At 45.2% G+C, this 12,964-nt stretch overlaps 1 protein-coding gene across 3 annotated transcripts in view; it reads left to right on the forward strand.

Annotated features, from left to right (window-relative positions):
* Window positions 1-12,964, forward strand: part of LOC144099339 (aurora kinase A-B-like) — a 34,104-nt gene that overhangs the window by 17,600 nt on the left and 3,540 nt on the right. For all 3 annotated transcript variants that reach the window (XM_077632563.1, XM_077632565.1, XM_077632564.1), the window contains 3 exons: window positions 1,033-1,171; window positions 6,924-7,072; window positions 12,510-12,741. In XM_077632563.1, coding sequence (XP_077488689.1) covers window positions 1,033-1,171; window positions 6,924-7,072; window positions 12,510-12,741 — 520 coding nt within the window. The remainder of the gene's footprint in view (window positions 1-1,032; window positions 1,172-6,923; window positions 7,073-12,509; window positions 12,742-12,964) is intronic.

Genomic DNA, 12,964 nt, shown 5'->3' on the forward strand with positions numbered 1-12,964 from the left:
AATGCACATGCTGTCAAGGCAAAGAAAAAATTGTGAAGTAAGAACTGGTGGCTGCCTTAATTCTGAGAAATGTGGTGCACTCCTTGGTGGAGGAATTGTTTTCTCCGCTGGTTAAAGATGAAGCGAATAATTACTGTTGAATTTATTCTTATTTGAGGTGAGCATTTTGCAGTTACCTTGGAAGATGTATAGATTAGAACTTAAAACAAACTGTACTGGAAATGGGCTTAAGAATTTTGACGTAGTGCTCAGAATAGTACATGCATGAGAATGGAACCGGAAACCATATGCACTATCATGTGAATACTGCACTTTCTGTGTACGGTGAGAACTGCATGGGACCATGTTAGTGTGTGACAGTTGTGAAAGTCTGGAGGATATCTTGCATTTACTTATTTTGCTGAGATGCCAATGCAGCCATTATTATTCCTTTTTTTTTATTGTATTTGGGGTTTAGGAAAGCAGATGCAGTTATAGCGAGCCTGTTATGCGGACGAATTGAGTGTGTACGGTTTTTTAGTTGAGGACTGAGAAAATGATTTCTTGGCATACCTTGTCTACCTTTTAAACATCCCTTTCTGTTTTTTCTTTCTCTTGTGTATCTTCTGGGGGCTTGTTTTTGAGCACTTACAAATGTACCATCTTTGCCAAAAAATAACCGGGCAGCGGTAGTTTGTTTCTTAGCCATGTAGCGAAGAACTTATGGCAGCCATTAAGCTCTGAATCTGTGTAAAGTAAGGCGAACCCTTCTCCTCATATTTGGACAATTTCCGGTCTTTAGGGGTACTGTAAAGGCTCCGCTATACAGCAATTGAGAAGTAAAAATCTGTTGCTCAGTTACTTTTGACAAAAGGGGTACATAGAATTGTTTAAATCTGTATTCTTAAGAGTTCCAATTTACATGTACAACACTGTAATGTGAGCCTTTCAATGCAGGCTAACACAGACCATACCGTGTACTTTGTTAGGGACCACTGGTACAGACTGGGCGGGTGCAATTGCTCAGTGGCCACTTTATGCCTGTCCTCGCAGACACCCAAACATCCTGTGTCTCTACAACTGGTTCCACGACGAGACCCGCGTCTACCTCATATTGGAGTACGCTCCGCAGGGGGAGCTGTATCACCGTCTGCGGTTGGCAAGGCGATTCACTGACCAGCAGGCCGCCACAGTGAGTGCTCTGTCCTCATCAAAGATGTCAGGAAAAGGGCTGTGGTGCAGATCACGTGCCCTTAGGCTGCTTTGCAGCATTGATTAATGACGGAGCTTGTTTCTTCGCCTGTGGCTATGCGAAGATTCTGCTGCAGGGACCACCTGTCAGTTGAATGACCAGGGGTGCATGGTAATGGCTAATCCTAGCTGCTAGCTGGTTTGGCATCTTTAGTAGGAATAGTTTGCACAGATTGATGGATGAAAGAAGCTGGACACTGCACCAGGGCTGACGCACAACTGAGGGGTATATTAGGAGGAATACTCACTCTAAATATGCTCTGGGATAAAGATCACTGTTCATCAGTGGCTATGACATTCACCTGCTGAGGTCAAGGTTTTGGGATCAAATCCTGACTGCTGCTGCTCACTAGTGAGTAAGATTGAAGCTTGGCTTACAAATGTGGCACTGTTCTGTGTTATGTCGTAGGTCTCAGGAATTTCTCACATTAGTTAGTCACAATGCTGTAAAAGTTTGTTTGTCTGTTTTCTTTCTTCAGCTCGGAGCATATTTAATCCATGTTTTCCTTTCAATATATTTAGTTCAGCCAGCTCTGGCGTTGTGTCCTTGCTCTATCCATCCATTGCCTGTGCAGGTTGCTCCTTTTCAAGAAGGTGTCAATCTATTCTGTCTGCTATTCTCTGGCATGGCTGGCTGCAGTGGATGTTGCTGTTGTCTTTGAAAACTGTGCCCCTTAACCTGATAGATGATGTGCAAAATGTTAACAGCTGTATGGAATGATACTTTTATTGATGGGAGAGCAGCTGAGTGGGATGGAAAAGCAGGACCTGCCAGCATTGCTTCATGGCAGCAGTGACATTGGAAGTGCGCTCTGCCCAGCCATACACTTGCACAGTGTTGCAGGCTTCACCCTTCTCTAGATGTGGCAAGCAGTCGTCCTCATGCATCAATATTTAAGTAGACTTTTGTCTTGGTTCTGACTAAAGATGCTGCTCACGGTTATTTAAAACCTTGGCATGGTAGCCGTATTGGCTCTTCATCTTGATTGTGAATACAGCTCTGCATGCATCCTGCTTGTTGCAGCAACTAGTATATATGCATGAAGAAAACCACCTCATAGGAGGTGACATAAGATTGGGTGAAACATTTAAGAGGCTTCTGACCCATCTTTACGAGGTATTTGTGGATTTAAGTGTTCGTCCGTTTATGTCTTTTGCATAATTGCCTGTAGTGTCGCATGTATTGTAAGAATACAGTCGAGCCCAATTATATTGGCCACAGTTATGGTGAACACTTGCTTATTACGAATGAGGGCAGTGCTATTGCCAAAATATGCAGTGCAATGGCACTAAGTCTCGGATAAAATGGACAACCCTGGCTGCAATACTCGACTATAGCGAACAAGGACATGCCCTAAGCTCGCCCTAGCGGCCGAAATGCTCACCAGTGCGGACACTGAAGAGCTCCCCTCAACTCCCATGAAGAGCCCTCCCCCTCGACAAATTGTGGCAAAGGAATGTATTAAAAACCAGCACTGCTGCCAGAGCCTTTCAATACGGGCTGATACTGCAATACTGCAGTTAACCACCAGCAAAGGAGCTGCCGACGGGCTACGAGGTCAATCTTATGCGTGTGAGTACTTGCTGCAGAAGCAAAGTGTGGGTGCAGAAGTGTAGTGGCTGTCGCTGAAAGTGAAGCTACTGTGCATGGTAAGTGATGAACCAATGGCAGCAGTTGGGGAAGTTTGAATATCAGTTTGAATATCAGTCACGTGGTATGTCCTGCTGATCCATGTGGTCACGTGTTGTGCGTCACCTGCTCAATCAGCTCCCCACTTTCTGCGCTGTGTGCAGGCAGTGTGCAGACAGGAGATAGCATGTTCTGCGTGCACATGCACTACGCTAGTTTCGTTGCTGCATCCTTGCAATTTAATTGACGTGTGGAGACGAGGAGAATGACCTACCACTAGTTGTCATGAGCGTTTAAATCGCAATTAGTAAATTGCAACCCTAAAGCAGCCCGTCGGCAGCAGTAGTTTTGGAGAGCAGCACATGACCGCTCTGGAGAGCTCTGAAGGCGCCGTGATTGGGAAGTGGACGTGTATAATGGACATTTTAAATAAATAATAAATACCTTTTTTGTCTAGCTGGGAAGTCCACTTCAGTGAAGTTCGGATAAAACGAACATGATCCACGCGACCATCAGAATCATTATAAGTGGACTCAACTGTAATATGCGCTCACAGGCTTGTATCTTTGCCAGAGAAATGGTGAATGCATCTGCGAGGAAACCATGTCCTGAAGGAGGTGCAGTCAAAGATGCAGCATTGTGATTGACCTATCTTCAGAGGTGCACGGCTTGTGCTGTGTGGGTGACAATGCATGCGAGTAATTCTTCAGAGGAGAAAGAAAGCCTGTGGTAGAATGTTGTATGTTTGTTGTCACGGCAAGGAGAGATGTTGTGAAGGCTGCTTGGAAACTCAGTGCTCCATCAGTGGCAGCAAAAGTGTGGGAGACATACGAGAGACTACAGCTACGACTCTAGCTTAGTTTGTCAGGCATACAAAGAGGTCGCATGCAGCAGTCACTACCAGACCACCAGATATTGCAATCACCTGTGTGCACCCTTGGGTTATCAGTTGGCAAGTGTGAAATTGAGGCGCTTTTTTTGAACACCTACAAAAAAAGTTTTCCATCTTGTCTGGCCCAAAGGGTGCAAGCAAAGCCAAGATGCCTTTCTATGGCAGTAGAGTGTTGTGTGCCTTCTCTTTGAGCCCTCAGGCAAAAACTTGTAAACATATTTTGCTTTTATACACACACAGCAGATCGTGGAGAAAGGAAACAATTCAGAAGAGGGCATTACATCACCATTTTTAGACCCAGGAATTGGGCCTTCTATATGCCAGTTGGCCACCAATTAGAGAGCTGGGAGCAGCTGTATATGTCATCTCTGTTGCTATAGCAACACCCAACCATGTGCAGCACATTTCGCAGCTACTGCAGAGAACCTCTCCCACCGCAGTCATCTTAGTGACCAAGCTTTCTGCTGGTGCCTTTGTGATGATTTCGTCATCATTGGGGTAATGAATTGCAGTACCCCTTCATGAAGAAAAGCATGTGACTTCTGGCACGCTTTCTGCAATGCTGCTTGGAATGCTGGGACCGCTCCTGTGTTTTCTTTCCTCCATGGGCAACATGTTTAGGCAGGCAATCCTTATGTCTTCTATGTTTTATATTGAAGTTCAGTTTCTAAGTCTTTGGAGGTTACGGATAAAAGGGAGCACTGCATTGCACGCAAAGACTGCTTGAAATAGGGCACAAGGCTTGGTTGGCACAAAAGGACTGAATGGCTGTGGCAGCTATAAGCATCCTAAAAACTATCGGGATGCATTAGTCACCAGAACAGTGGAATGCTATAGCATTAGATTTCACATTTGTCACAGGTTCTGTTGCAACTCCTATGTGTGCGAATCAGTTTCTTTGCAATTGTCAGTCGATCAATGGGCTAACTTGGACTGCTAGCTGCAGTAGCAGGTATCCGCTATGCTGTGATAGTGCCAACATTTGCATATATCGTATGCCAGTTTGAGAACTAGGTTGCTCACAACCCGGTGGGCAGGTTGTGATAATGTCACAAGGTCATGTGACCTCTCTCAACCAATCAATTCAATTAACACATACAACGGTGGGCAGGTTGCTCACAAATCTGTGGCCAGGTTACCACCTGCCACAGTGGGCAGGTTGTGATGATGTAACAAGGTCACATGACCTCTTTCAACCAATTAGGGTGGCCCATCAGGGCAGGTTGTGATGATGTCACAAGGTTACGAGGCTTTTCTCAACCAATCAGCGAATTTTGTGACATGTGATGCCGGATTTTGTGCCTGGTGTGAACTGTAATGCTATCGCATTGAAGCAGACAGGTTCTTGCCAGGATGTGCTAACTTCCTGCATGCTTTGTTCACATGTGCAAACTGCAGTTACCACATTCTAGTATCAACCTGAGGGCTCCACCCACGAAACACAAGAAGGGCTACGCAATGTGTAACAAACATCTACAAAAGTATACAGTAATGTCTAGAAGAAATGTATCTTCAGATGTTCTGTAGACAATGAGGCAAAAAGAGGCGTTATATGCCTGCTAATGCTCCGCCAAAAAAGATCTTTAGACATTTTTATTTTTTGGAAATGGCTGCTTGTGTATGAAGCCTATAGGCACAAGATCAGTATGCTATATATTAAGAACCGTCTAAAATCAACCAGTGGGATTTCATTAGGTTTAGGGCTCATGCTTTTTTTAGAGCTGCAGAATTTGTTTGCTGAGATATGTGCAGTAACATAAATACACATGCAAATAAGGCAAGAAAACCCACTTCGTCAGTCTCTGCCATAGTTTATTATATAAGTGTCCAACAAAAAAAAACTAAATTGCTTGGCATTAAAACTGGAAGTAGCAGGATGCTTGCTTTGCAGGGGCCGCCTTACAAATTTCTCTTGCACTGGAAAGTTTCATGCCTCCATTTTTATATCGTCATACGTTTCTGAGTAAACTTTTCGTCGGAGAAATTTTTAAAACGTTGCGTGGAAAACGTATATTTAGAGAAGTTTTCAAAGCGTTTGTGAATAAACCTCTTTTGTCAGTACGTTTTTAAAAAAATTTGTGGATAAACCTCCATTGCTGAGATGCTTTTTAAGCATTTCAATCTAGAGTTAGACGTTGCTGGAGGACGTTATATAGAAGTTATGTGCTTCATGGCACTAAATGGCAGATGGTGCTGTCATTCATTTTGTCACTCGCATTGAACTACTGACCAAGGGGCCCTTCAACAAAACCTTAAACACATAGAAAAGTGGTGGGAAAAATTGGGTTACGACCCTTAACCCAAGCAAATGCAAGTTTCTTTCATTGCTTGTCGCCACAAAAGTCGTGTCTTAAATTCAGCACAAAATCAGTAATGAATCTATGGAATCCGTATCATCTTTCAAATACTTAGGTTTCACTTTATCTAATGACCTAACATGGCATGTGAATGTTTCCAGCTTATTAGCATCAGCTAGCAAAACACTGGGATATCTTAAACATCAACTTTGCCTCGCCCCATGTCACATGAAATTGCTCGTTTACAGGTCACTTGTTCGACCTGAGCTGGAATATGCATCCACCATATCGAAGCTGCACCATGTTATCCTCATAACCAACATAGAAGCAGTCCAAAGCCATGTTGCAAGATTCATCCATTCTTATTTGTATTACGTCGATATTTAAGCTCTTAAAAACTAGATCTGCATACCACCTTTTTCTGTTCATCATCGCATAGCTATCATATTACTGTATGACGAGTTCTATTACTTATTGCTTAATCATGTACCTTACATTATGCCAGCGTTGTACATATCTCACTGCATCAGCCACTTGTTTCAAGTTTTCCATCCATGTACCCAAACTGTTACTTTTTTGGCCTCCTTTTTTCCACGTGCAGCTAAAGATTGGAAATGGTCTTCTCCAGCACATTGTCGACATCACCTGCCCATCATCATTCGCTGAAAATTTAAATAACCTCCTATATATTTAAAAACATGTGGCATGGTTCACCATTATGTATAACCCTCCACCCCCTGAGGGGTCGTTGAGGACAAAAAGATGAGTTGAAATTAAAACCAAAGCTTTCTGATAGGCAGAACAGCTACTTTTAGGTGCAGCACACCTGCATGTTAAAACTGCTTAATCAGTAGTTTCCCCTCTCCTTGTTCAGTATGTCTACCAGCTGTGCCAAGCCCTCAAGTGCTGCCACAGCCTCAAGGTGATCCACCGGGATATAAAACCGGAAAACCTGCTGCTCGGCCTCAATGGCGAGATCAAGCTCGCTGACTTTGGCTGGTCGGTGCATGCACCCACATCCAGGTGGGTGCACAGTTCAGTTGAAAAATCTTTATTGTATAGACAGCTCAGCACTGGCGAGCTTTCACTTGGCATTCATGGTAGCCCACATTCGCAGAGGTTAAGCCCTGCTCTTGCACGAATTTTTCATCGGTTGTGGAGATTGTAAGAAAGCTGAATGGATTTCTTAGCATTAGTTAGGTCTAAGCTTACTGGGTCATAATTTATTTTCACATTATGGAATTCAGTGCAACACAAGACAGATGCCATGTATGTGTAGATGGAACATGACAACTCTTTGCACCAGAGGTTCTCAAACTGTTTTAAGCCTCGAGCGGCCCCATTGCCTTACGAAAGGTGCTGAGGAACCCCACGTGTCTTGGCTTTTATCCCTTCGGGCTTAACTTGGATGCAAAAAAAAGATCATGGAGATGAGCAGCCGCCCAAAAATTGCCCAAATTCCATTAAAGAGCCCCTGCAGTACTTTTGAGCGTGTTATAATAACTTGCTCTATCACTGAATTGTGATGTCATGGATACTGGAAATAATATGTGCAGCAGAGAACCCACAATAGGGGCCCCAACCTAAAGTTTGCCGCACGACGACAGCGTTGTGCTCCTCCCGTAGCGGCAGAATTCTGAAGCATCGATCGGGCATGATGGCGCAACAGTGCTCTGACTGGCCATGTTCGTGTGCTGCTCGCTGCCGTCTCCTCGCGGGCGCGGCAGATGCGAGCACAGCCTGATGACTGCACAGTGTGCCGATTATGTCCATCGGTGGGCAGTTTTTACGTGGTGATCGAAGTGGCACGCTGCACCGTGGTTGCCTAAAGGCGGGGAAGTGTCTTGCTTGACTTGTGGGCTTCCCTGAAATGACGCATTTGCTTACTCCCGTGTGTGATGCCAGCAGAAATTACCCAGATGGCAGGAATCGTTCAGTGCGAAGTAGCGGTGCAGTATCGGGCGCTGCAGTATTGATTAAAAAATAGTACTAGTGATCCATCACCTGCGGCAACAGGAGAGATCGCTGGTGGGCACTTAATATATGTGCACTTACTCGGCCAACACCATGTAAGCTGGCAGCGCATGCAACTGCGAAGGCGAAGTAGGCAGACACGATTCCACATGTGAACTAACCTTGTGTCTCTGTTGTACATACGCAGTAGCAGTGTGGCTCTGCAGATTACAGACCATGGACTGTAGACCTCAGGCAGCCGCGCAATAGTGTTACGTGCCTCATCGTTGCTCATCGGAACTAAGTCGTGCCAGTGGTTTGTGAGTTTAACGTCCCAAGGCTGTACGTAGATTGTGCGCAAAGCCGTTTTCGAAAGGCTTCGGATTAACAGATATTATTTTTAGATATCTTTATGGTAAATACGCCATCTGCTGTAAATATGACCATACGGCAGAAGCGGCTAGGCAAGTGCGACACCGGTAGGAATGGCAATGCGTTACCATATTGGTCATATCAGCTGTACACCCATGCTAAAACTCTCAAACCTCAACAGAATGGGATTCAGTAATGTGCACCGACATCGTGAAATGCGCTCTCGTATTTCGCACAAATCTAAACGCAGCACGATTTGACCTGTGACACTGGGATAAGCAGCTTAGCGCGCTAAAGCCATTGGAACACTGCGGAAAGGGAAAAGGAAAAGGTAGCAGAAATGTGTCAACAGCACGCACAGCGGAAGCAAGCAGATCGAGCTGACGAAGAAAAAAAAGACGCGAAACGCATTTGTGCCGCAGTTTCGTTCGAAGGTAGGCTCTAATTTCAGTTTTCACTTCGTACACCACGTGGTTATGCACTCAGGGCACAAAACTATGGTGTGACGAAAACAGCGCCCTTTTGGACTATTTGCTTGACGCCGCGCACACGAGCTGCTCAGCACGAGAGCGCGCGAAAAATTTTTGCAGCAGTGTCAAAGCGTGAGGACTACCCTCGAGCAGGCGCGCTCTTCTCTCACAGCGAAGAGAACATAGCGTGCACGAAGCAAGCCCCTCTCACGACGACGCCGAAGTGTCAGCCAGAAAGAACAAGCGCACACATGCAAAACTAGCTTCCTTCACGTGCGGGTGCCGCAAGCGCACACAAGTCAGTGACGAAGCTCGTCGGCCTGACCGATCAACTAGGAGGAGCCGCTTGGAGAGGGTGCTGTTCACTGCCATCTGCAGCGCCCCCTGGCCCAGGCTGTGACCCCTATTCCGCTTCAAAGTTGGCAAGCTCTCTCCTGTCGATTTTTCCAACCCTCTTCCTCGTCTGTATATGCATGTGCATATGTTAAGAATGGCCAGTGGTCACATCCTCTTGGATGCCATGCAGCATCCAGGACCTCAGCCAGTCAGCTGCGTCGTGCCGATGGGTCGGAAAGCTCTGCCTCCTGGAGGGTGTCCGCTTGCAGTGGAAGCATGGGGGTGAGGCTGGGTTGGAGGGTCTGGCTTGCGAGCGCCTGCCTTTGAGTGTGAAAAATTTTCAAGAGAGGGAAAGGCAAGAAAACACCAAAATTCAAATTTTGAGCGCAAATAACTCCACTTTTACAAAAAGCTTTCAAAGTATATTTGCAGCAGGATAGTCGTGAAGCGGCGTCCTTTAAATTGCACATATATACCACAACTATGTTCAATAGCATATTGCGGGGTTTTTTAAAGCCAACTGCAATTCTGTAGTGTAGGGGGGGGGGGTTGAGGCACGCAACAGTGGGAACTCAGAAAGCCAAAAAAGCACTTCAAGGAACCCAAGGATTTTGCAGAACCCAGGTTGAGAACCAATGCTCTGCACCAAGAAGTGTCTGTTAGCACACGTCCCAGCCGCTCACTTATGTTTGTTGCTTTGCGCTGAATTCTGGCATCTGTGTAACGTTTCGTATGTTCACATGGCAGTGCTTCGGTGGGCTCTGAGGAATGATTACTTGCTTAATGTAAAGAAATCAGTGCAGAGATGGAGACAAAGGAGAAGGGAGGAGACACGCATGATGATTAACAAGTGCTACTATGAACTGTTTTGTTGAGGTATAGAGCAGAGAATGCAAGGGAAAAAAGGAGCATGTGCAACAATGGTGGGCAGTAACCACCTGTTGATCGTGATATGCGTCTCTATTTTTGCACTAATTTCTTGACATTATGCTACACCAACTAGCCCAACAGCACGCCCTTCTGAATTACTTTGTTGGCCCAAATGAATGATGAAATACTGTTTGAAGAATTGCTGATTCACTCTGTACTCATCCAGAAACAGAATAATAAGAAGCAGAATAAGAATTTCGATAAATGGAAATATTTTTGTTTGGCGGCGTTGTCATGTGCTCATGCTTAGCTAATACAGACAATACTGACCAGGGCCATGGACATTTTTTGTTGTGTTCTTCATAGTGGCAAGTGGACAGCATGCATTAGAGGTATCTTCACTTCAATGATTCTCTTGGGCGTCCCTCATAGCCTGAGTCGCTTTGGGACGTTAAACACTCGTAAACCATAAACCATGATTCTCTGCCACTCAGCAGTGCATATGGCATATTGAAGCCACGGTAAAAATGGATCCATTCATGTCCAGTCTCTTAGCTGAGTTCAGTTAGCTTCAGTACTGTAAAGGTAGGTGGGCACGACTTTTTGGTCAATCTGCAAAGCTTGTGGTAACTGACTTCATCTGCTGATGAAAGATTTTCAAAGTGCAAGCATATATCTTGATGAAAACAACACCTTTGTGCTTTAATTGCACCAACAGTATTATGGTGCCACATAATATTTTGAATAACCTATTCCAAGTGTAGCATGTGCTTGCCATGATGATTCAAAGCTGGTTATTTCGTACTTGCATTACCAGAGCTTTGAGTTGCGCACTTTGTATTGCATCATGCATGGAGATCATGTTGCTCAAATGGAATTTTTGCTTCCTTCATACCATTCCTGTAGTGCTGTAGCGTGTAGGTTGCAGCTTGTACATAACGAAAAGCAGTTTGCTGTAAAATAAAAAAAAAGTGCTTAGATAGAACATTGGTACTTCAGCTGGCTGAAAACACCGGCTTGCAGGTGCAACTCTCATCAGTATTTGAGCATTCTCACTTGTTTTTAAAACTCAGAATGCTTTTGGCAATCTTGAAGTGCACTGCAACGTTTTGCTGCATTGAGGGTGGCAAATAACCTCCACTTTGTGTGAAAGCAGCTGGGCTTACCATTGCTTTGTCATCTTAACCACACGACACAGTGGCCATTTTACTTGCAGGATGCTGGATAATAGCGCAGCTGGCAGTGTGCTGCCGCTCCTTCTCTTCTGTATTCCAATGTCCATTTCTGTCATTCCTCAAGTGTGACAGGCGAGCTGCATGCTTGCTAGTATTTGATCATGCGGGGAGTGGCTGCTGAATAGGATTACAAAGTGGGGCGAAGTTGCAGAGTTCAGATGGCTGCTTTTGCTTGCACCACCACCCTCAACCTGCCCTGCGGGTCGGCGCTACCAGGCATGGCAGCCGTGAGCCAGCACAGCCAGTGCGTTAGTGCACATGTGTGTTGATTGATTGTATGCACTCAGTTAGATAACTCCAATGTGCAGTTCGTTGTAGAAAGTTTATTTCACATGAATGATGATAGAACTGCTTCGGGCTTTTGGCATAAAGTTTAATTCGCCCTGCCCGGTTTCGTTTCGTTACAATTGGGTTTGACTGTAAGCCATTTTTGGTCAGCAGATTGGGCTCAGTTGCTATTGGCCTTATGGGAGGAAAACTTCCAGAATATTTTCAGTGTGTGCAGCTGTTCATTTAGGAAACATCAGATATGTCAGGCATGAAATTTAAAGGAACAGCGAGGCCAATGTGATCCAGTTTTTGTTCTCAGTAAATTCTATTGTTAATTCTTTTGTGGCTATCGTTTGTTTCACAGCAAAAGACACATTTATTGCTAAGAAAATTGGATTTAGAAATGGAGAATTTTTTCCGTTCGCTCGATTTAAACGCGTGATGTGGAGACCAACTAAGACTCCGTGATTGCCCTTCAGTTTGGAAGTGGGTGGCAATATAGCCTTGCCTCAGAGATCTGCATTACCAAGTGTGTATGGACGCCATTGCAGCTTGAATGTGAAAACAGCTTTTGGGAGTGCTACACTGAACCTTTTTGTTCTTGTAAGTAAAGCAGGTGTGCCAGTGGCTGGTAGACACTGTGCATCCTAATCCTGCCTGCACAGAAACACCATTACCATTATCACTGCCAACTGCGATACCAGTATCTCATTTTTTTCTTGTGTAGCATGCAAAAAGTCCATTTTCACTGAAAGTGGGCCTCTTTGTCATTAGAATGCGATAGTCAGCGAATACATTCCAGCTTCAGTTTTATCCATCATCATATGACTCAAGGGTCTGCAGCTACAAAAAGGGGCTGCAGAGTGGAGGCAAACAATAGCTGGCCACATTAATTGTAGTCCAAAGTGTGAGTTGCAAACATTCTTGTGTTGCTTCTTGCAATGCGCTTTGCAGGCGAGTCACACTGTGCGGCACACCCGTCTACCTGCCGCCAGAGATGGTCGAACAGTGTGCCTATGATGAGAAGGTCGACCACTGGTGCCTAGGCATCCTCATCTACGAATTCTTGGTGGGGAAGCCACCATTCAACGGCGATACTATGGAAAAAATCGGCGAGGAAATACTCAGGGGCCAGGTTCAGTTCCCCGACCATGTCGGTGCCGAGGCACGGGACGTCATTGGAAAGGTGGGTGGCAGAGATGGCATTAAATTGTGTAAGGACGGTGGCTGAGGGTTGCAGCCGTGCTGCGCTGGTAGATGTGACGTTCAGGGTGTCTGGTGTGGCTTTGCTGTCCATGGTGTGAGTGTCTTCTGCAAATAACCACTCTGTTGCCTTCAGGTTTGCACCCTGCCGCACCTTTCACCCCTTCTTGTTGAGACCATTTATTTATTTAAGGGCCCATTTGGGT

This window comes from Amblyomma americanum, chromosome 7, assembly GCF_052857255.1.
Source record: "Amblyomma americanum isolate KBUSLIRL-KWMA chromosome 7, ASM5285725v1, whole genome shotgun sequence".
In the NCBI taxonomy this organism is placed as follows: domain Eukaryota; kingdom Metazoa; phylum Arthropoda; class Arachnida; order Ixodida; family Ixodidae; genus Amblyomma; species Amblyomma americanum.